The 25263-nt window shown below is 39.2% G+C and overlaps 1 protein-coding gene across 1 annotated transcript in view; it reads right to left on the bottom strand.

Annotated features, from left to right (window-relative positions):
- The window catches only part of LOC128859328 (putative odorant receptor 85e), a 71500-nt gene extending 46540 nt beyond the window's left edge, over nucleotides 1-24960 (bottom strand). Inside the window, 2 exon segments of the mRNA XM_054096311.1 lie at nucleotides 24191-24404; nucleotides 24664-24960. Coding sequence (XP_053952286.1) covers nucleotides 24191-24404; nucleotides 24664-24960 — 511 coding nt within the window.
- Between the last annotated feature and the right edge of the window lie 303 nt (nucleotides 24961-25263).

The following is a 25263-nucleotide window of genomic DNA, read 5'->3' as shown; positions in this document are numbered from 1 at the left end:
AAATTATGTGACACAGTTGTTGCAAAAGGCAAGAGTGTATGTCAAAAGCGTCGCGAAAGTCGCGGAGTGCAACAATTAATTGGGTAGTTTTCAAATACAGTGGCGCATAAGCGTTAGCAAAGTGCCAGCCAAAGTGGTTAACTGAGGGTTTTAAAACTTTGAGGCTATACGGAGGCCAGTAGCGCATATTGGGCTAGAACGTTGAAAATTTAGCATTAAAGTTTTATTTCTCTACTATTTTTCTAAGTAGATACAAAATTCGAATCGTGTAAGTTTCCGCGCACACATAATTTCAACATCGCTCTAATTGTAGAGCTTGGAAGAGTGAAAATTAGGTTTGCATTTTAAACTCATGGGTTTTTGTGCCCTCTACTTATCATAGTTCTCTTTTTAAATAAATAATAAAGCTGGGTTGGGCTGAGCGTATGAGATGTCTCAACCTTCTTCACGCTGAGACTGGTCGCAGGAACAACAGCAGTCAGTAGATCATAACCCAATCCTCAGTAGACGACTACGCAATCTGCAGTGACCTGTGAGAGTGCCCGTGTGCTTTCACAGTTTATCTTTAGGAAGGGTTATGAGTTGTCTGAAACTCCTTTGATTATACCCCACAGCAAAAACTTCGCCTGACAGTGCCCAATAATTTGAAGCCAGTTCACGAGAACGAGCTGTTCACTTTTAAGACTATCCGTCGCAGCCTTTCTAGCCAATGCAACCACTACTTCATTCCCAGTTACACCCCTATGTCCTGGAACCCATATGAGCCGGATGTGATTATGCATATCTAACGCGATTAACTTCTTGATGCACTCAAAGCCCAATGATGATTTAATGTCAAGGGATGGCAACACCTTTAGTATCGAAAGATGCTGGGTAAAGATACTACCGTTTGGAAGATGCTGGGTAAGCTCCTTATCGGCATTGGCCATTTGGTTTTGGGGCCATATACGAGTATTCCACTGTCTATGCCTTCTGATGTCTTCGAGTGATTTGTATTGTTGCAGGGTACATCCTTTACTTACTTTATCATCCAGTTCAATTCTGAACTTCTTCTCAAATTTAAGAACACTAATGATATGATTCCTCGGTAGCTGGGCAAGTGGTAGCAGCAGGCTCTGCGATTCCATATTCTTGGATGAGACCACTTTTCCTTTACCAAAATCTTTCTATTAATTCTCAACAAGGTACACTTGGCTGATTACCGAATAACTATGTTAAGCGGTGTTAGCGCGAATATCCCCTCCATTGTAGCTCTAGGACAGCTGCACCTATACCCAGGACATGTGAATTGCACCCGTGATGCACTAACATGCTAAGTGCTAAAGCTTAGTCAGTACCACCCGCACTGTCGAAAAGGTGGTATTCGATCCTCACGCGACGACCCCATATGTTATTATTGGCCTAATTTTAATGATGTACATCCATTTCAAGATTCTTTGACCACAACCCCCTGGATTTTACTGCTAAATGTTTGCAGACCATTAGATCCTTCGTTGCTGTGGACAAGGCTGGGTCAGCATGCCTTTTTCAATTAAGCTTGGTATACAGGGCAAGACCAAGATACTTAACTTCGCCGACCATTCCAATGGCAACCCCATCCATTTGAATTAGCGCAACCCATATATTAAACCTCGCTCTGAAATCTGGTACACAAATGAGCCCAAGCTTGCGGATGACAGGGCTACTGTGAGTGGCTTTGTGCCAAACTTTAGAAGATCGATACCCATGGGCGGTTATCGCACAGTCTTTCAAACGGAAAACCATGGCATAAATTATCCATGAAGAGGCACCACTTCGAAGAGAATCTGGATTTTCTCCTAAAATTAGGCTGCCATGGAACACCATTCTGTTGGATCCTGTTTGTTCCTGGTCATGAAGCATGGCAACGACCATGTAGGCTGTATATCGAAATTAAACTTCAGGCGTCAGAACCCTCTTGTGAGCTTACTAAAGCCCAAAGGGTCATAAAGATAAGGAACACGCACTTGAGCAGACACTAGATGGTGAATCCAGAACAGAGGTAGGATAAACAGTTTATCCTTCGTTCCAGAAGAGCATCCAATGTACTCCTAAACATGTATAGAGAAGGCTTCAGAACTCTCACTACATACTATAAGGGACATTGTACTGTTTGTTATTACTTCAGGAAACTAGAATTAGTAGAAATAAGCATATGCTATTTTTGCGAATCGTCATCAATCAATCATCGTCATCAGCAAGTAGCGATTACAGTTCAGCACTAGCTTTAAATCGTTCACAATTATCTTCTATTATGCACTGCTCATAGCAATTGATACCCGGCCCCTAACTTGTGGCTTTTTCAGGTCGGCTATGACTTGATCAAAAAAGGTTAACCTTAGACTTCCTTTGGAATGAATCGTTTGGGGACTTGGTGCTAAATTTAAGACCCATCGAAGGTCGTGCGATTTTATAAGTTTAACGATGATCTCTCTCCGGCATAAGTTCAGCAGTTCCTCGTTGTTGCGTACGTTGGTACGTTCCGTCGTTGCAGTATATGAGACCAAATACTCTTCGGAGTACTTTTCTTTTGAACTAGTCCAAAGGGGTTGACTCATGTCAAGTGGCATGATCGCGTCAACCAACGGCTGAAAGCTCGCCGTGAAATGCGAACTTTCAGCGACGCAAGTCTTTTATGGCATATAGCGCCATCTTGTTTGAACCACATCTCGGATATATTAATATTGTTACGCTCTTCTCACAGAAATTTGGTTAACAGCTGTCGATACTAAGGACCGCTAATGGTAACGGTGTACCCTTTCTCGTTTCGAAAAATAGGCCTTATTGGTCTTTGACGATGCAATGGTCCATGCATGGTCGAAAACTTGCGGCTTGTGTTCCAATAATGTCAATTTTACCAAATGGGGTTCATCCGAGAAGGTGATTCGTTCATCGTAATTCAAATCTCCGCATTTGCAACTGAGCTGGAGTTTCGATAACCATTTTGAATGATTTCCTTACTTAATGAATATTTTGGCAGCTGCTGTAACGTAAAAATTGGAGAAACTATTATTGTTATCACCCGTACATGATTGAAATCTTTTTAAGGGTTAAAATTGTTTTTAATAGCTGTTCTACGGATGTTTTGTTGTTTCAACATCTCCACTAATTTTTGATAAGAAATATAATTACCGGGGGCATCATAAGTTTTGTTCAATATCCAAATTTCCAAATATTTCCCATAGACATCAAAACTCGAGCTCTTCAAAATTTCACACTTGCTGAACAAAGACCCATTGCGATACTCCTTACCTTAAAAAAATGCAGATGTTCTGGACTTTAACTTTGTGCAGAAAGAATTTAAAAAAATAGCGTGAATTTCTGGTAATTTTTTGATGTCGGTGTTGAGTGTTTTTTTCCATATAAAAATCTTCTAGCATTCGTTCTATGGAAAATATCAGAAAAATCGCCTCTTAGCTCATAGCTTCATCAATAATCCTCCTCCAATTTAGTCTGTATCTTGCATCATTTCTCCAATTACGAACATTCATCGCTTTTAAGTCTGCTTCTACGTCATCAAGCCATCTCTTTCTTGGTTGGCCTCTCTTTCTTCCTCCAATTGGATGCAAAGTAAACACCCTTTTTTGGATTCTTTCATTGGGCGTTCTAATGATGTGGCCAATCCATATAATCCGCTGCGCTTTAATAAAAAGTATTACATTTTCACCACCAATAAGGTTTTCAATTTCGTTGTTGTAACGAATGCGATACGTGCAGCGAAAAAAATCGCCAAAAAAAAACAAATTTTAAAAAAATCAGCGCCCTCTTTAACCACTACAAACTTGTATTTTGTTACATCAGAATTTAATTTAATTTAAAAATTCTATATTAACTCAAAAGTTTCAAATTTTGATGAAAATTTGTTGAATTTCTTTCACATTTGCACTTGGATTTATATGGTTTTTGTAGTGTAATGACCTATGTTTTAAAAAAAAAATTATTAAAATTAAATCAAAAATATATAAATTGTCTGTAAGTTCCACTATTATGAACATTAAACGCGCTTTTTTTTTATTTAAAGTGATTTTTTCGGCTTGGATAGAGGAATTTTTTGGCTATTTTAACTCTCATGAAAGAAATAATGAATTCTGCGTAATTACTTTATATTTTATATCAACTACTTTATTGCAATAAAAGTATTTGAGAAGTTCACTTTCCTCTGATATTCGCATTACGTACAAATATCTGCTTTTCCGCTAGAATTATAAAAAAATGTTAACGCGTAATTTTTATTTTTCAATATTTTTTTAGACAATATTTCGATCTCAACTAGAACCCATCATTATGAACGTTTGGCCGGGAAACTAAGTCGACCAAGCACAGCCCAGAATATGTGAAGTTGACTTCTAATTGACCAACCAAATAGATAAGCCAGCCTTGAGCTCCCAAAACAGAATTATGAACACTAAATATATGTAGGCCATTAAAACAATTTAAACACAAAATTTTTATTTATTTGCGCACTTTATTATTATTTCAATTAAATTATTATTATTTCAATTGCGCACTGTTTTCAAGGGCAACAAAAACACTAAAGCACCGATTCACCAAACCGTTTAGTAATTAAAGAAATAAAATATTTACCATAATTTATATAAAAAATTTTCACTCTTAAATCCTACTCCCACTTTTGATTGTATTTTTAAATTCATGAGCCGTTTAACATTTTTTTTTGCTCTGCTTTGATTTACTATCGACTCGCTTTGGCTTAAGAAACATTTTATTATTTCACATGATAAAATATAAAATCAGCAAACTGCTTTAATCTTACAGACAATTTCCAATTTGTGTCTTTTTCGTTTTGCTCTGTCAATTTTGTATGGTCAAAATGCTGCACATATCTTGCGCCATACAGAAATCAACAAGCTGCTGAAGGACTTTTTTATTTCAGACACCATATATTTTTATTACCCTGAAGTGATTTGGGTACGATAAGTAAGTTGAGCGGAAATTTAGACTAACTTATGATTGTACTTATATCTTATGCCAATTTTAAAATTTCTTAGTAATATGTATATGTAAATATCATACTTAATTTATTGAAAAATAAATATTGAGCACCAGTAGCAGAGGCCTGAATGCGAAAATCATGGGCTTAATATCAATATCTGGTAATGAAAATACTAAAATGTTATGAAGTTTGCTTTCTCATTACCGGTTAGCAAACGTCAAGCACAATACAAATTAAGTAAGAATTTTTCAAAAAGGAATACAATGCATAAACAATACCACCAACTGAGACAAATTGCCTGGATAGAACGCTGTTTCAAAAGAATTAAAGATGTCTGTATGTGCGCCAGATCTCTACATAATCTATGAACTGCCCCTAAGATCATTGAAAAATTAAGTTTTGCCCTATAGAGAGTTTTGATTTAGAAACAAAAAGTTAGTCTTAAATGGACCAGAAAAGTACTCGCTGTTAATCAAAAGTATTTTACAGTAAAACGTGAGAGGTTTGTTTCTATCTTTTGTCTTTTTCCCGCAGCTCTAGTAGACCTACAGCTCTGATAGTAGATACTTTCAGCCAACCCAATGAAGCTCTATTCATACTTATATATGTATATATATACATATAAATGTCCTTATACCCTTTACTGGGCCTTTGGCCGAGCTCTTCCTACTATTTATGACGTACGTCTTGAACAAAATAATCAGAAAATTGGGTACGTTCTTTGAAAGATCCTTCTTGATAATCAAAAAGCTTGTTTTGAAGTGACAACAACTTCTCTTCTAATTTTCTTGCACTTATTAAACCACCCTTTTGCATCCACCGAGCGCTGAAGTTGTCTGCAAAGCCACATTCATATATGAAGATGTGATTCAATGAATTATGTCGTAATTGTCGATTATATAAACTAGTCATATCGTAGTTGCATAATCAGCGTGTCTTAATGGGTCCTAAATATGTATTGTAATTACTGTATTCTGCCTTTCATAAACAGTGTAAATAATTTAATAGAATGTTTTTTTTTTAATAATGGAAGAGGCAAAAGAAGCAGTCAGCAGCCACACATCTAGCCACCTACGTCCCAGTCGGCTTTATTTCATTTGGAAGTATCTTTTTAAATCCACTAATAGTGTACGCTTTGAAACCCAACGCAGGTTCGTCATTGCTAACAAGTGTTGTTGTGGACTAAGTAGGCAATAAGGCAGTAAAATCCGCTCCCGGTGAACAAAGTCTCCATCTAAGCTGCAGAAGATTCGGTGATGGCAATTTCCAATGGGACGGCCCTTGTAGAGTAGTTCGTAAGAAGAGTTTAAGTCCGACTAGCTAGTACTCTCATCAGAGAAATTTGCCTATCGGAAAGGGTTAACGGATGGAAAAGATTAACGTCGCGTCAGTTACGGCAAAGATCACAGAGCTGTATGAGCTAAACTGTTAGAGAAGAGCTGTATAAACCTTCCTGCTGTAGATATAATATAATAATTTATATTTAATATAATATAATTTATATTTAATATTTAATATAATAAAATTTATAACTTTTTACCGTCCTCACAATATCAGTTCAATATATATATTTATGTAAATACTTACACATTAGAAGGGACAAAAAATATTTGTTTTCTAGATTCAACCCCCTAAATTTGTTCTATGGCCAAACAAATTAGTCATCTATTTTTAGAAAAATTAAAAATGCTACGGTCATACGGGCAAAAATTCACTAATTTTTTTGGTTACACTGAAAACCTGCGAAAATTAAAAAAAAATAAGATTAAAAAGTACTTGTCTCGTTTTGTTTTTTGTTTATTGACGGCAACGCTTTGAAAATTACCACTGAATAAGGAAAAATGCACTTTCCGTAAATTTATATAAAATTTTAGATATCGATTCGCGCCTACACCCTTTTTTGGTGTTTGGCCGCGCTCCTCCTCCTATTTGTGGCGTGCGTCTTGAGGTTATTCCACAAATGGCGGCCGCCGTAGCCGAATGGATTGGTGCGTGACTACCATTCGGAGTTCACAGAGAGAACGTAGGTTCGAATCTCGGTGAAAGACCAAAAATTAAGAAAAACTTTTTTCTAATAGCGGTCGCCCCTCGGCAGGCAATGGCAAACCTCCGAGTGTATTTCTGCCATGAAAAAGCTCCTCGATTTTATATATTCTCCTCTTTTTATTTCACTTCACAAACGTCTAGAAAATAATATTGGTTTCTTTTTTTAATTTTAGTATAGTTTTTTGAAATTTTTTTGGCATCAAAAACAAAACCGAAACTTTTTATTGGGCCGTCCTAATGCATAGTCAAGCGCAATTGATCGCTAACTGTATTTCTAATTCAGTTATTAGTTCAAATACACTTATACATAAATAAATTATATTATCTACTTATCGTTAATGGCTTGTGGATGACATAGAGTTACGCTATATAGACAAACAGACAGACAAGCCGTCAGGGTTTGTCCGTTGGTTAGTTAATTTAGACTGTTTACGGTTATCATTCCCGGCATCATTCACTCAATAAATTACATGACTATTTGTAGCTAATTGATTGTCACATGTACTCCAACGCATCAAACACACATACACGCATACACTTGCGTACTAATATCCTTTCACAAGTTGCTCATCAAAAGCAATAACAACTGCAACAATTGCTTTTCTTGAAACACAACAAACAGGATTACATAAGTGCCACTTAGCATGTTTGTAGAAGGCTAGCGAGGGCGAAATGAAGCTATTAATTGTATCGCTCGATTAACTTTTACGCAATCGAATTATATTTAAGTAATGTGTTTGTATAGTTTATGCAATTGATTACAAAAGCTCAATATTTTTTCGATTTTATGTTGAACTGGGTTGTGTTTATTAAAGGAAACCAAAAGCGCTAAAAAAGAAGAACTTGTCTAAATTAAATACTGAGCTGTAAGCGGAACGATTTTTTGGCTCTGAGGTACCAACAAATTAAGTCTAATAGGAGTATAAACATATCGCAATACTGAAAGCGGAGATCTGATGCCTGGATAGGGCGATTTCAAATATAAAAGGCTGTACATATACTTATAATGTGTTTTTATCTTAGTACTATTCTCAAGTTAGAAGGCAGTAGAAAGCTTCGCAAATAAGACAAAACTCGTAGAAGCTACATATACAGAAGCAGAATACACAGGGTGGCTGATGAAAGCCGCTACCAAAAAAAAATTGAATAACTTTTTTTCTTTTTAAGTTATCTGTTCCATTTTTGTTTTAATTTGCAGATTGATCTTTAAAATTTTATTAAAATGGATAACTGGGGCACGCAAACAAGAATTTGGATAGTCCGCCGCTATCACGCACTGGAGTCCGTAGTTTTGGTACAGAGAGAGTACAGGCGGATGTTTGGCGGCGATCCCCCGAGCAGATGGATCATAATGAGACAGGTGAATAATTTTGCTGAGCAAGGAACTGTCACAAGAAGGCCTTATCATCGAAACCCACCAGTTCGGACGGAGGAAACGATCGCTGCTGTAGCTGCAGCTATACAAAGCAATCCAAGGGTCTCAACAAGAAGCTTATCTGCTCAACTTGGTGTCAGCCGACAGTCTTTGCAAACAATAATGCACAAAGATTTAGACTTATTTCCCTACAAAATTTAAATGGTTAACAAACTGAATGCAGCAGACTTGCCGATTCGCTTGGAATTTTGCCAGAAGATCCTGCAAATGGTGGAAGAAGACCAAAACATGTTAAACTGCCTTTTCATGTCTGATGAGGCCCATTTCGATTTAAACGGCAATGTGAACAAACAAAATTGTCGAATATGGAGTACTTCTAACCCACAGATACTCCACGAGACGGAATTGCATCCTCTTCGCGCGACAGTGTGGTGTGCGGTTTCTTCACGCTGTATTGTCGGGCCTTATTTTTTGAAGAAAATGGTCACACCGTTACGGTTACTGGAGACCGTTATTTGAAAATGCTGAAAGAATTTTTCTATCCAGAACTACGCCGAAAGAGAATTCCTTTCAACTCTGTGTGGTTTCAACAAGATGGGGCAACGTCTCACATAGCCCAGACTGTTATGACAGAGTTGCGACGAAAATTTCCCAATAAACTGATTTCAAGAAACTCCGAATTTCGTTGGCCCCCCAGGTCGCCTGACCTTACTGCACCTGACTTTTTCTTGTGGGGTTTATGTAGCAAGAAGTTTATAAAACAAAGCCAACAAATTTGGATGAACTAAAACAATCCATTCGGGCAACAATTGCGGCTATTCCTGTCGCAACTCTCAAAGCAGCAATGAACAACTTTTTACTAAGATGCCGCACTTGTGTCAACGAGCATGGGGGGCATTTAAATTCAATTATTTTTAAAACTAGTTAAGCTACATTTAATAAAATTTAATGACCTTCAACATGAAAAAAAAAAATAAATGAATTCCATACACTAAAAAAAAAGTTATTTGAGTTTCTTAATGTAGCAAAATTCATCAGCCACCCTGTAGCACAGAAACCTTATATCGTCTTCTATGCCAATATTTGCTGCTATTTTATCGCTAGTCCTACTATATGACATCGTGAAACAGTAAAAGTTATCCAGGAAAAATGTCATGTGCAGGCGAAACTATTGATTTTATATAATAGTGATGCTGCATATTAAGATTTATTAGTTTTCTCAACAACTTAGATTTAAAAGACCTTCAGAGGTTAGGGGTAGTCAGAGGCCCGAAAAAATAATGATTTTCAATCATTTTTTCGCTGTCAACTGCTTTACAAAAAATAAAATAATAAGAACAAAGCATTAATACATCATGTTTCGACTGCTGCCTTAAGCAAAATTTCAAAAAAAGAAATTAATAATTGTAAAAGTTATCGCTGTTCGTGTGGAGCCCGTTTCTCCAGAAGTCCTTTGCTGTCAATCGGGCACGAGAAATTAGTTGCATTAGTATATAATCTTGTGACTGATCGAAGCTTTTTTTCAAGATTAACAATATGGCGGCCTCAGGAAATATTTTTCAGATTTTCACCGACAATTAATTGTTAAAAAAATCGAAATTTTTGAAAAAAAAAAATCCTTCCATCAGGCATGAGATTTTAATGTTTTTCAATAGCAGTATAAGTTTTATTGAAATCTGCCAAGCGGATTTTAAGTTACAATGATCACCAGTTCAAATAACATTGTTTTTTTTTTGTATGAAAAAATTTTCAAGGTATTAAAAAAAAACAAAACAAATGATTTTAAGTACTTATATATACTCTATGATATTGAAACGGATACCAAATGAAAAAGGAGATATTCAGCTAATAAAAATGGTTTACGTTTTTTGCTTTTCGTCAGAACATATATCATATGTTATATTAATTTCCTTTGAAAAATGTATTTAAGAATACCCTCGCAATTCCTTAATGAATTATTTCGAAATGCTTACAATGCCAAACCTCTAAGAGTATTTCTGCCATGAAAAACTTCCTCTTAAAAAACCCATCTGCCGTTCGAGGGAGGCATCAAACTTTAACACTGTAGGTCTCTGCATTTTTGGAAAACATCTAAACCTGTACCACAAATAGGAAGAAAAGTTCGTCCAAACACACAATAAAGGGTCTAACACAATCATATATACCGTATTGGCCAAAACTAAAGCACCTTCCTTTACAGGATATCTAATAATACCAAATAATTCAATAAAAACCAAGTAAAATATTGCATATTTTTGTACCGTGTTTTTATATTAACTCGGTATTAATGAAACATAACAAAGATTATTCTACGATTTATATATAAAAAACTAAAATTGTAAATATCCATAGTATTCAAAAATGAAATGGTCAAAACTGAAGCCCCGCTTTGTTGTTCGTTTGTGCAATTCTCTTAATAACGGTACTTAAAACTGTGTCTGAGTTAGAGGGTCAAAAATGAGTTAGAGGGTTAACCTTTTCGATAAATAAATTCCTTGCAAAATTTCATTGCCGATCCTCTTTTATAAAAACATCAAGCTATTAATAAACATCTACAAAAAAACTAAAAATTTAAGACCTAGTTAGACAATTTGTTTTATATTTGTGGTTGACTGTTAGTATCTACATACATACCTACGCCTGTAAATATCAACATATCTATGCGGTGAGTATATTTCAATGAATTTCTCACCCCTCAAAAATGGTGTGGTACATTGTAACTGCTTTTTACAATACCCTTCACTGAATATTAATAATATTTAGGTGGTGTGTGCTCTCCCTAGGCCTTTATACTCTAAGTGATTTTACAGAAGTACAGTGACTTTAAACCACCCTGAGTAAAGGCAAATGTCTATGTCGTTGTAAAACTCATACAGCTTATTGTTTCATCGCCTACGATAATCGTCGTCAACAACGTACAAAGGTCCAAAAACCTTCCGCAGAATCTTTCTCTCTAACACTCCAAGGGACGCCTCATCGGATGTTGTCATCGTCCAAGCTTCTGCGTTAGGATAGGCATAATGAGAGACTTATAGAGTGTTAGTTTCATTCGTCGAAGGAGGACTAGACATAGCGCAGCGAATAAATATACAGCGGCTTCGTAGGCTGGGTCATGTCGTCCGAATGGAAACAAACGCTCCGGCTCTGAAAACATTCGATTCGGTACAAGCTGGTGGTAGCAGAGGAAGAGGACGGCTTCCTCTACGTTGGAAAGATCAGGTGGAAAAAATGGGCTTCACTCTGTGTTTCCAACAGGTGGCGGTTAGCACGATAAAGAAACGACTGGCGCGCTTTGTTAAACTCGGACAAAATCGCGTAAGCGGTTATCACGCCAATCAAAACGAAGAGGAGTAAAGGCAAATACCCATTGATTTCAGAGTAAGATTAGAACTGTTCAGTTAGAGTATTTTTATATTTTTTTTTAGTTTACATTGCGACTAGTTACAGAGAAAAATATTACAAACTAATAAGCAATTTGCTTTGAATTTATACTATGAGGTATAATACATACATACAACACCTAAGGTGAGACTCTGTTTAGTCCATTATGTCTTTTGGTTTTTTGCCTTTCAATTTTCTTCTCCAGTTAGATGGATTAAAAAGAATAGAGACCTATGTATTGACATGGTTTTTTAATCTTTCATTATAGGGTCAAGGAGCACCGAATGCATAAGTAATAATTTTATTCTGGAACATTTGTATAAGTTGAATGTTATTGTACTTTGGCAGTCAGAGTGAAACTTCATCTATTGATGTGAGCTCAGCTGAACAACCAGTATGCAAATCTCATAAGGGCAACAAAATGGCGATTTACAAACGCATATTTTCTTGGCAAAATCTAAACATTTTACTGAGTTGTTGGGCCCACTATGAGGATGTGCTTTCGATAGTGAAAGTAAGGAATCGGTAGCGAAACTCCAGAGTGTTCTTCTCATTGTCCAGTGTCACACACGAATCAATCCTTGAATAAAGGCGAGGACCATAAAACTTTAATGCAACTAATTTTACAATTCACTTTTCACAATTCACTTTGGCGGCCTTTATAAATATAGAGGGCGCCTTTAATAATATTACGGCGGAGTCAATTGTCGCGGCTCTAAACAGGCTAGGGGTGGAAAGACCGATCTACCGCTGGATCTCGTCCCTGCTTGGTGGTAGGGAAATAAATGCGGTGGCAGGAGGGGCTAGAATCACCAGATTCGTACATAGGGGCACACCGCAGGGCGGCGTCCTCTCGCCTCTCCTTTGGCTAGTAGCTGTAGATGAAGCCTTAACTCGCTTAAACAGGGGTGGGGTAAAGGTGGTAGCATATGCCGATGACTTGGTCCTGATGGTCTCAGGTCCCTTCCCATCAGTAATGGCTGAAATTTTGGAAGATGCACTGGCTACACTCAGCAGATATGGGCCGCCAGTAGCGGTCTCAGAGTCCACTCTGACAAAACGGAGTTGATGCTATTCACCAGAAAATACAAGCCTCCACCTTTTAAGCTTCCTAGACTTAACAACCAGTGTCTTACACTTTCATCGGAAGTCGAGTATCGTGGTGTAATACTTGACCCCAAGCTGCACTGGAAGCTGCACATAGAAAATCGAGTTAAGAAGGCCAAGATAGCCTTCTACGCCTGTAAATCTATGTTCGGCAAAAATGGGGTCTCAAGCCACGTGTCGTACTTTGGATGTACAACTTAGTGGTTCTGCCAATTTTGACATACGGTTGCCTAGTTTGATGGTTAGCTCTTCAGAAGGGCTACAACTTCACTAAATTAGAGAGAGTGCAGAGAACTACATGTGTGGGCATCACTGGTGCCTGTAGAACATGTCCCACCGCTGCGCACAACGTTATTCTCCACTTAATTCTTGTGGATCTGCAGGTTAAACCCATTGCTGCTCAGACTGCTATTAGACTGAAGGAGTTTGGCCTTTGGAAACAACTCCCTGTAGGACATAGCAACATCTTGAAGCAGATCTCCCCTTCTTTCTCTGATATTCGCCCCGACCTCTCCATCCGCAAACTGTGCTTTGAGGGTTGTGCTAGGGCTATCTTTCCGAGCAGGCAAGATTGGAAAGAGGGGAGAGTTGTTGCGGTCTCCTATAAACTGCCGGAGACAAGCAGCGTCTTTCAAGCAGAGGTCTTTGCGATCCTGCAGGCATGCAAAATGCTTCGGGATCGCTGTTGAGAGGGAGACATTAATATTTTTTCCGATAGCCAAGCTGCAATCTAGGCACTGTCGTCGCCGTATTGCAGCTCTCTTCTCGTGAACTCCTGTAAGGAGGAACTTAAACGTCTCGAACGTGCAGGAAACATTTCCCTCATCTGGGTTCCTGGGCACAGGAATATAGAGGGAAATGAAATTGCCGATGAGCTTGCCAGGAAGGGGGCGCTAGAACCGGATCCAGCTGCCCCCTTCTCAGACATCGGTATCCCCTTGACCGTCGTTAAAGGGAAACTACACAATTTCTTTCTAAGAAAAGCGGAAGACAGATGGAGGTCTGTCTCATCGTGTGCCATTTCAAAAGCACTATGGCCTCAGTACGATATAAATAGAATGCTTAAGGTGATGGGAACCCCCCGCCATTCAATTTCCAAACTCATTGCGGTAATCACTGGTCATTGGGTGATCGGCACTAATGCGGGGAAGCTTGGAATTCCGTACAACCCCCATTGCAGAAGCTGTGGGGATCCTGCAGAGAAAGAGACTGTGGAACACTTTCTCTGCAAATGTCCGGCTCTGGCGGCTAGGCGCTTGAGATTCCTCAGCGTCCCCTTTGGGGATGACTTGATGAAATTCTCCAGCCTAGATCCCTTTTCTCTCCTCCGCTACATCAACAGCACTGGATGGCTGTAGACGGTTTTATCTCCTCCCTTAATCCTTTCACAGGTAGTGGTCCACTTTATGGTATCAAAACGGCACGTAAGTGCTACTTTTAGCGTACCTGGGGTACTCTTTCCATCTTACCTACCTACCTACCTAATTTTACAATACACAGTGTGCCCTTTAAACAACTAGCGCTATAAATATTTTATTTTATTTATTTTTTAATTTCAGACAAGACCGTAACTTGCGGGCTAACTCACAAGGGCGCTTCATGGCAAAATTTGGCATTCTTTTGGTACTTTCTTGGTGCATCAGCAAAAAAAGGACAAACAAAAAAATAGACCGCCAGTTAGGGTTATACCTGCAATAGCGGAGTGGAAGCAAATAGAGGGTGATTACACTGGAATCGAAAGCCTCATGTCGAGCTAGAGGACCCAGAGTTCAACACCTAACCGTCTGCAGTTTAAGTATACTTCCGCGCGTTTGCTTGTTGCCGCCTGAATTCACCCAAATTAATGCAGTAGATATGATTTGACCATATTCTTATCCCTACCTATCGGCAAATCACACTCTGTGTACAGTTATTCTATGGATTAAAGATATTCCCAATACCTTGGGGACAGTACGAATACGTTAATAAACATTTGGTTGGGCCTTACCTCGAATCTACCTCTAAATTAAAGTTTCTTAAACTGTGGTAAGCGGAAGGTATCCGAGGCTGGTACGCTAAAGATGGCAAACTAAATAAATGAGTGGTGAATTTTATTGAAAAGCCACAGTGTTTTATATTTCGTGTCACTTTTTCGACTTCAAAGAGAATCCTTTTCCGTGATGTACTACTACGCAGCCAGAATATATAACTAACTATAATTTAATGAAAAGACACAAAGACAACTTTGACATCCTGGCCATAAAATCTGGGTTCTCGCACCTCTGCAAAAATAGATAAGGAATTTAAATTGGAGCTGAACTCCTTCTACGTCGGAGAATAATATTGAACTTTTGTGGGCGTCGGGGCATTCAAAGTATAGCGGGAACATTAAGCCTTTCATTAATACAGTTCATAAGAACTATTGATGCAGTATACCAGCCCGCAAAACAACCTACATATTTCTTGAACTGTGTACATCTTGTTTGGAGGTTGAAAATAGTGCAGCATATTTTTTCAGCCTTCGTCAGACTTAGATAGTACATTTTTGAATCCGATGTACTGAGGATGAACGAGAAACTGTGGTAAGGAGCAATGATTTCTAGTCCCATCTGTTTTTTTCTTTTATTTAACTATTCTTTCTAGACTTCAGTGTTAGGGAAATTCAGGCCATTTCTTAATATCCTTTATCAGGAGAGTAACTATTCCTTGGAGTAACTTAAAAAGGAACTGACGCAAAAAAATATATTTAATGTGTTTTTTTTCTCCTAAAAGCTCGATAATATAAAATTTTGAAATGATTACATCCGAAATAAGATTGAAATGATAATAATTCATATTAATGAGTATTTACAGAAATTGACAAGCGTTTCATTTTGTCGGTCGGCTTGTTTTAAGCGTTTGATCCACATTGTATGCGAATGGTATGCAAGAAAAAAGGTATGAGAACCGCTGCTCTAAATAATTGACCTAAATCGTGTACCAATTTTTCGGGGCTGTTACTAGTTTTTTTCCTCGAATTGTTGTTGTATCACTTAACATTGCGTTTGCTTCATTTATTATTATATTTACTTTTTTTTTTGTTTTCACTAAAGCTCTTGTAATTTTTCGCAATTAGTTATCTCTAGGCATTATTTGTATTGTTAATGCATGAGCACTGCTATGGCTGCGGCGCTGGTCTATAATCTTTTTTTATAATGGCTATTATGTGTATGCATAGCACAGATTTTTAATGCCACCGATGGCAAGCAATTATGATCATGTTTTGCGGTCAAATTATATGCACACATACATGGGTACGTATGTATAAGTAATGAGCTTTGATTTATTGGCTGTGGCTTTTACATTTATTTGTTTAATATTTACAAGCAGGACAATATTAAAATTTACACATCTTTGTATGGGTGTATGTGCAGATATTATGGATAATGAAATTTAAACACGGTGGTAATGTTGCGTGGGAAAATATACACGGTGGCGCAAAATTAATCATTCAATTTGGTTTTGGAATATTTTTTGTACTAAATAAAACAAATGATTCTGAGGGATAGAGTTCTTTATTTTGTTTTCTAAAGGGTGATTTTTTAAGAGCTATAGGAAAGTTTTTCAAAAAACCACACTTAAAATTCAGAAAAATGCATGAAATTTTTATTTAAATCGATAGTACAGTCCATATAATTTAATGCTGAATGATTATTTCATGCAAATGTTGACCGCGACTGCGCTTCAAATGGTCCATCCGCTTAGTCCAATTTTGGCATACTCTTTCCAATGTTTCGGCCGGTATCTCACATATAAATGCTTTAATGTTGTCTTCCAATGCGTTAATTGAAGCAGGCTTGTCTGAATAGACATGAGCTTTAACATAGCCCCACAAAAAATAATCTAAAGGCGTTATATCGCACGATCTGGGGGACCAATTGACAGGTCCCGAACGAGAAATAAAATGTTCACCAATGTTCAACAAGTCCATTGAAACCACATGTCATGCAAGTCAAGCTCTTGAATTTTGGGATATCATTGCAAAGTTGGATATCATTTCACGGTAGCGCTCACCATTCACAGTTACGTTACGATTCGCAACATCTTTCAAGAAGTACGGTCCTATGATACCTCCAACCCATAAACCCCACCAAACTGTGACCTTTTCTGGATACATTGGAAGCTCTTGCAATTCTTATGGCTGATCTTCATCCCAAAATCGACAATTCTGCTTATTTACGTACCCATTGATCCAAAAATGAGCTTTGTCGCTGAACACAATTTTTTGCCGCACACACAAGACGGCGCTACGTGCCACACAAGCAACGAAACCATTGATCCGGGAAAAGTTTCCGGACCGTGTCATCTCTCGAAGAGGTGATCACAATTGGCCACCGAGATCTTGTGATTTAACACCTTGTGACTTTTTTTCTTTGGGGCCACGTGAAAGAGAAGGTCTGCGCCAACAGCCCAGGGTCGATTCAAGACCTCAAAGATGGAATTCGTGAGGCTATCGGGTACATAGGGCAGCCACTTGGCAATTCGGTAATGGAAAATTTCATGAAAAGGATATTGTCCTGTAGGCGTGGTCGTGGCGGTCATTTGCCTGATGTTATTTTTCACTATTAACGGCATACCTTCCTCTTTATAATGAAATAAACATCCGGTCATTTATATTAAAAAATAGCATTTTTCTTTAAATATCAAAATAACACCTCTTATTGGAAATCCCTTTATATATGGGAATGTATATTAAAACACTTGTAGCTATTTGCATATGTGTGGTTGGATTTATTTTTGTATTATATGCCCGTACATGTAAATCTCAAAGGAGTCATTTGGTACTGCAGTAATAAAAATCAAATTGTGGGTGTTAAATGTTTGTAATGAATTATTGAAATAATGTTTCAATAAAAACTTTAAATTAAAATAGAAACAAGGCATGAAAAATATAGAATATAGAATATAAAATATAAAATATCAATATAATTTAAAATATAAAATGTAATATAATATAATAAATAACAAAATTTGAAAAATTAAATTTAGCTGCCAATTATGGTAAAGCTGAAAAAGTCCCGTCAACTAGGCAGGTAGAAAACCAAAATATAATTAATTTAATTTTATTTTAATTATACAATAATTAAACTCGGTTAGGTTAGGTTAGCCAAATTTATTCTTTCAGACGAGACAGTAAGTGGCCCTAAAACTCATCGTGATACTTGCACTTGATTTGCATCCCCTAACTAAGATGATTAAATCACTAAGATCTTTTTAAGAAGATAAGTATTCGCTCCAGTGAGACGTTTTACAAATTTCTCAGATCTTCAAAGCAATAATACCAAGATATTTTGCACGGCTTCTTCGAACTGCAGGACATTCGCAGAAGAGGTGTTGTACCGACTCAATTTCTTTTTCATCTCTCCATCCATCTTGTGAGGTACACCCATTCTACTGGCTAAGATGCCAATAGTGCAGTGACCCGTTATAACACCTGTGAGGATGGTGGTAATCGATCTGTTGAATCTAAGCAGACATTTTGTCCTTTTAAGATTCAGTTTACGGGAATACTTATGTCCTCTACCATTCATTGAAGGTGAAACCTATCTTTGGACCCTCATCTACACTTTCACATCCCTCCACTCCAGAGTAGCCGGGGAACCAACAAAGTGTGGTGTTGTTGGTCAAGCTACAGAGACCTCCTACATTTTTAACACATCTTGAGTTGATGTGCGCTGAGGCCAGTGTCTTGATCGCTGCTTGACTATCAACAAAAATGGTAATTTTTCCGGGAGGTAAGTCCATAACGCTTATCGTGTTTACTGTTTTGCCTATATCGTAGATCTCAGCTTGGAAGACGCTACACCGCTTTGGGAGTCTAAAGAAGCAATTTAAAAATAATTGTAGATAAACGAGTACACTCCCGATGCAGTGCCATTATCGCTCTTTGAGCCGTCAGTACAAATATGGTGACCACTATCAACTGATTTGACTCTCGCCGGCCAATCGTTTCTATCGGGTACTCGGGTATTTGTTCAGATCTATCTTGGGAACCAGATAGTCTGTTTTCGATGCGTCTTGCAAGTGTTCCACAGATAGTAGAACTAATGCATCAGCGTGCGTGTTTTCGGCCGCTATCCCTTTAAAATTTATTAAACTAGATTGCTACAAAGAATATTTGCGTTAGCTGGAGAGGATACTTTATTTATGCTTCAAATTTGTTGTTCAGGCTTAATTGACTTTAAGGTGAGCTTTACCACGCTTTCGGTTTAAAAGCTCACTCAAAGCTTGGGCTGTAAGCGCACGCAATGAAATTATAATTTTTGCAGACGCACCTAGACTTTGGACGGGTCAAAGTGAGAAGATGATCGCACCTTTGGCTGCGCTACCGTAGCTTGCATTTGTGCCGTATACATATTTCGATGCACGAGTTCAAGGATAATTCTAAGCAGGAGAAAGCGTGGAATTTTTGTTACCGCATGAAAGAATAAACATCCGACAAACTGAGACAACGAGCTGCAATTTGAGGAACTGCAATCGCAAAAGATAGTCCACAATTTCGCTATTAAGCTGTCACTCTTACTGTCAGCAACACTTTTCAACAACTCAATATGGGCGAGAAGTGTGAGCTCATTATTGGGTTTCAAAGCGCCTTAACAATCATTTTGTGCAAAGTCATTCGCCTGTCGGGGCCGCCTTCAGATGATTGTCATAAAAACTTCCCAGTCGATAGAAAGCTTTTTGTTCAAACAGATGCACTGGAATTTCAAACATCAATAAATGCTTTTTCAGGCATACCACAAGGAACGCATCTCCCACTTCTCTTTTTATTATTTATTAATGATCTGCCCAAACAATTCAGAACCATAGTTTGCTTTATGTATGCAGATGATGTGGAGCTGTTTTTTGAGATCCACAATACCACTAATTGCATTGATCTCCATTCTGATCTGAACAATTTAATTGATTGGTGTTCCTCAAATAATTTGCAATAATCTTTGCTTATGTACCAAATGGTCATTAGTTGTCACGTGAACTGTGTTGTGTCGAAAGCCTGCAGTATTATCGGGTTCATGCGTCGGAATACTTTTGACTTTATTGATCCGTTACTCTTAAAGCGCTATATGCTTAGTGCGTAGTTACTTGAACTAATAAAACTAAAAAATTTCAAAGAATTTATACTAAAATTACTTTGCGTACTTTATCATGACCGAATGGCCTCCCAAACTATATCGGCGGGTGTAAATTACTCGGTTTGCAGAGTTTAGAAGATAGAACACTATATTTTTCAATTTTATTTGTGTGTAATCTTATAAGTTCGAATATCTCAGGAAGTTATCACGCGCGGCCTTCTTTTTTCAATCTGCTCGATTTTGACCGCATAAGCAACCGCTATATTCCAAACCAATCAATACTGTGCCAAAAGCAAGGACAAGCTCATAATTACTCCGACATTTTATCTTGTTTCCGAGCCATCCAAAACCACAACAAGTCAAACAACATCATCGATTGTATTAAAAACACACTTATTTCCCATCGGAGCAGTATCAAAATTATGTGGATACCTTGGCACTCCGACATCCAGGGTAACACACTTGCAGACGCAATTGCCAAGGTCATTTCCGCCACACCAACAATCACATCCGAAGTCAGCCTATCCAGCGGCATATACCGATTTATTCATCGACAGGGGCAAACAAAGTTACTACGCAAATGGAGGAATTATAAACACCATTATTCGGGCACTAACCGCAACTGAATAAAACCTGCCTATTCATCATCGGTATCCACCAACGACATTACCCCATACACATGTCTCCATATTGGACACACCATAAGCACACTTATAACAGATTAGTATATCCAGCACCTGACACTTCTGCCAACCTATATCCGGTGAGCATCATCTACTAGTATCCTTCCAGAACTTGCTTCTCAAAAGCATCACCACTTCGACAAGAGGGATCCTATCCTACTTTTAAAAGACGCCACTGAAGATAATATCAAACAATTTTATGAAATTCCAAATGACATCGACCTACTCTGTCGTATCTGACCCAACACAAGTCACCAGCTAGTCGAAAGCCTCTGCTGCTAGCATTGCGTTTGCTTCAGTTTAGTAGTAATTTTATTATCGTGTTAGCATTTAAAAAAAAAATTTTTTTTAATCTAATATTAACTGTTCGCAAATCGGTAATCAAGTTAAGCTTCAAGCCCCATACGGCGAATCAAAAAGGGATTGGTTGTTCGTTGAAAATTTACGCCCGACTAATTATGAATTTACTAATTATGCTGATGATGTAAACTGTACTTTAGAAATAGGTAGGTTAGGTTAGGTTATGGTGGTAGTCGGTCTGCACGACCAACTCACTTAGACCTTACAGGTCCGTTGTGATACCACTGTGCTACACGGGAACCTCGTTTATCTTCCTTCGTGGAACCATTTCGTGGCTCTTATGAAGCGTAGTATTGATGCCAACCCCACGCCAGACAGTTCTGTAAGAGAATTAAAAAAGTATTTACCTAGACAACCTGCTCTGATTTTAGCTAGGGCTGGACAATTGCAGAGGAAGTGCTCAACTGTTTCTTCCTCTTTCTCATCTCTGCAACTTCTGCAATATTCATGGGAGAAGACTCCTAGCCTCGAGGAATGCCTGCCAAATAGCCAGTGACCGGTTAAGCAAGCCACGACCTTCGAGATATTGTCTCTTGAGAGACTAAGCAATTCCTTTGTTCTTTTCTTGTTTATTTGCGGCCATAGTAGCCTAGCTGTTAGACACGTATCTTCATTTCTCCATGACCTATTGGCCTCTTGGATAAAGTGGTTTTTTATTATTAGTTTACTCGTGGCCATGGGTATTCCAATGGTACTTTTATCACTCAGCAGTTGGAGAGCGGTACCCTTTCTGGCTAGCTCATCTGCTTTACAGTTTCCCTCAATATCTCTATGTCCCGGAACCCAAATAAGGCTGACCTTGAATACGTCACTAATATCATTTAGAGCTGCCCGGCATTCCTGTGCAACCTTCGATCTTAGGGCGTGCGTATTTAGGTATGTAGCCACTTCTTTTATAGCTAATACCTCTGCCTGATAGACGCTGCAGTAGTCCGGTAGTCGAACGGATAGTTTCAGTCATAATTCCTTCGAGAAAACTCCGTAGCCAACCTTATCGTCTAGCTTGGAGCCGTCTGTATACAAGTTTAATTCCCCCCTTCTCCATGGCCTTCTTGTATGCCACTCCCTTCTTGACGGTATACTCGTCTTGAAGAGTCTTTCAAAGGTGAGTCTAGGGATAGAGTAGTCTATTTCTTGTTTATGACTATTCACAGAGTGCAAAATGGAAGCGTGGCCAAAGCACCGGTCTTTCCATAGCGCCATACTTTTTAATCTGAGCGCCGAGGCGGCGGCCACGTGTTTTCCTACCAGATTTAGGGCAGGTAAGTTGATTAGCACTTCCAGCGCTTTGTTTGGAGTAGTCCTTAAGGCGCCAGAGATGCACAAAAAAGCTGTTCTTTGGACCTTACTCATGGTTTAACGTAAGTCGCCTTTTGAGCAGATGGCCACCATACAAGTATTCCGTACATTAAGATTGGCCTAACTACCGAAGTATAGAGCCAGTGCGTAATACGGGATGTAAGTCTCCATTTGATACCGACCGCTTTTTTGCAAGTGTATAATGCAACGTTGGCCTTCTTTACTCTTTCCTCAATATTAGATTTCCACGTGAGTTTCCTGTCTAATATGAGTCCTAGGTACTTGACGTTCTCTTTCAAAGGAATCTCCACACCCTTAAAAGTTAGCGGGGAGATTATAGGGAGCCTGTGTTTCTTTGTAAAGAGAATTATTTGAGTTTTTGAGGGGTTTATATCGAGTCCCCTGCTCTCAGTCCAGCTTCTAAGCGTGGCCATGTTAGAGCGCAGAATATCCATAAGCGTGTTAGGATATTTGCCCTTAACGGCGATTGCTACGTCATCTGCGTAAGCTGTGACGTGGCAACCCCCTCTTTCCAGGGTCAGCAACAGGGAGTTTACTGCCAAAGTCCAAAGAAGAGGGGAGAGGACTCCACCTTGCGGTGTGCCCCTGCAGACCTTTCTGCTTAGAGTAGTGCTTCCTAATTTAGCCGTTACCTTTCTTTTGATGAGTATATCTTCTATCAGGGCTACGACATGTGGTTCAACTCCAAAATCTTCTAATGAATCTACTATAGCGTTTGCATTTATATTGTTGAAGGCGCCTTCTATGTCTACGAAAGCAACCAATGCAAACTCTTTGTCTGATAAGCTTTTTTCCACCAACCCGACTAGTGAGTGTAAGGCGGTTTCTGTGGACTTCCCTTTAGTATAGGCATGTTGCGCCGAAGAGAGCCTATTTAAAGGCACGACTCCCCGTATGTATTCATCTATTATTCTCTCCAGGATCTTGAGAAGAAAAGACGTTAGACTAATGGGTCTGAAGTCTTTAGGGTTAGTGTGTGAGGACCTACCTGCCTTGGGTATGAAGGAGACTTTTGCCTCCCTCCATCCTAGCGGAATGTGGCCCATGTTAAGACAACTTCTAATGACAATTTTGATATACGGTAGTACAATGCCCCGTGATTGCTGCAGTTCAGCGGGGTAGATACCGTCCGTTCCTGGCGATTTATAAGGACCAAAAGTATTAATAGCCCATTCGATTTTTGAGTTTGTAACTAAGAGATTTCCTAGGTCGGATTGCCTTTCATTATTGGCGGAATGGTTTTGTTCCACCGGCTTGTTTCCTGGAAAGTGTGTGTCTAGGAGAAGACCTAATGATTCCTCACTTGACGTAGTCCATGTATTCCCTTGACCTTGTAGGTAGCCTAGGTTGCATGGCGTCTTTGAGAGAATTTTTCTTAATCTGGCCGCTTCTGAAGTATGGGATTGTCGTAGCGAGGTTAGCTGCTTGGACCACCAAGGTGGTTTAGACTTCCCTCTGGGTCGGACAACCGGACAGCTGGCTGCTAACGAGCTATTCATTGCTTTAGTTACCTGATTAACCAGTTTATACAACTCCCCACAAGTAGTGGGGTTTTTGGGGGCTTTCTTTGGCAGTAGAGCTCTTAATTTTTTATTGTAAACTCCCCAGTCAGTTTTCCGTATATTCCTGAACTGACTAACTTGGGGAGACTTAGTGTCGATTTCGAATTCAATATACCGATGGTCTGAGAACGAATTTTCGTTTGAAACTCGCCATATTTTAATGTGATTAGAGAACATGTCGGAAGCCAGAGTGATGTCCAAAACTTCCTCTCTGTTCATGGTAACAAAAGTCGGCTCTGAGCCTATATTCAAAACACTAATTCTATTTTCTAAGATAAAGTCTAGTAGTGACTCACCTCTAGCGTTAGTGTCGCTGCTTCCCCACAGGATGTTGTGAGCATTTGCGTCGCAGGAGACAACCAAATGTTTATTCTTCCGGGCTGCCTCTTGCACCAGAGTACGGACTTCGTCCGGCGGAGCATCCCTGTCATAGGCCATATAGGCGGAGGCTAGCCAAAAACCGGTTTTCCCGAGCTCGATGCTTGCCGCTACCATGTCGCCGCTACTAAGCTGTGGGAGCAAGAAGATATTTATATTGTTTTTAGCGAGGATGCAGCTACGGATCTTACCTCTGTGTTGTACGGCAATCAGTTTAAAGCCCTTCACTCCGAGTCCGCAGATTTTATTGCCTTATATCCACGGCTCTTGAATGAGGGCTATGTCAAGTCCACCGGCAGCCAAGCGGACGGAAAGATGCGCGGACGCAAGTTTGGAGTGGTGGAGATTAATTTGGATCAGCTTCATGAGAATCTGTCCGTTTCATCTCCACCATCGTGACCTCGACGTCCTCTTCCGAGATCTCCCCACCCTCAATGTCAGCGAGGAGATCATCTTCGTTAAACAGCGGCCCCACACCGGTCAGCCTCTCCGAGTCGGTTGAACATTGGCTGTTGGCCAACCCTTCTGCAGTATCGCTCCGCAAGCTGGCTTTGTCACTCTCCTCATCTGAGTTCAAAGCTGGCTCGTCGCTGCGATAGATTCGAATGGTTGCGTCAACGAACCCGAACCTCACGACATTATTTTTCTGCGCCAGTGGGCCGAGCGATTCTCCATTGAGGATGAGCATCACCTGTCGCCTACCTTCTACTGGCTCCTCTATTTTACCTACCTTCCAATTATGCGTTGGCAGGTCTCTGTTGCAGGATTTGAAAATTTCCTCAATTTTGCTTGGCTCTGCCGGCTTGGCCGGAATCCAAACTCGAGCTCGAGGCCTGCTTGGAATTTCGTCCTTGCTGACCGCATCGAGTTTGGCACCCGGCCAAACCTCTCCTATCTTGTTTACGGCCAACCTGTAGAGCGTGGCTGACCTAGTGTCTTCGCAGGCGATGAGTTTAGCTCTACCTTGATACCAGCCTGCGTCATGACAAAG

Source organism: Anastrepha ludens, chromosome 2, assembly GCF_028408465.1.
Source record: "Anastrepha ludens isolate Willacy chromosome 2, idAnaLude1.1, whole genome shotgun sequence".
In the NCBI taxonomy this organism is placed as follows: domain Eukaryota; kingdom Metazoa; phylum Arthropoda; class Insecta; order Diptera; family Tephritidae; genus Anastrepha; species Anastrepha ludens.
The sequence above is the reverse complement of the archived record's forward strand: the minus strand, read 5'-3'. Positions and strand labels throughout refer to the sequence as shown.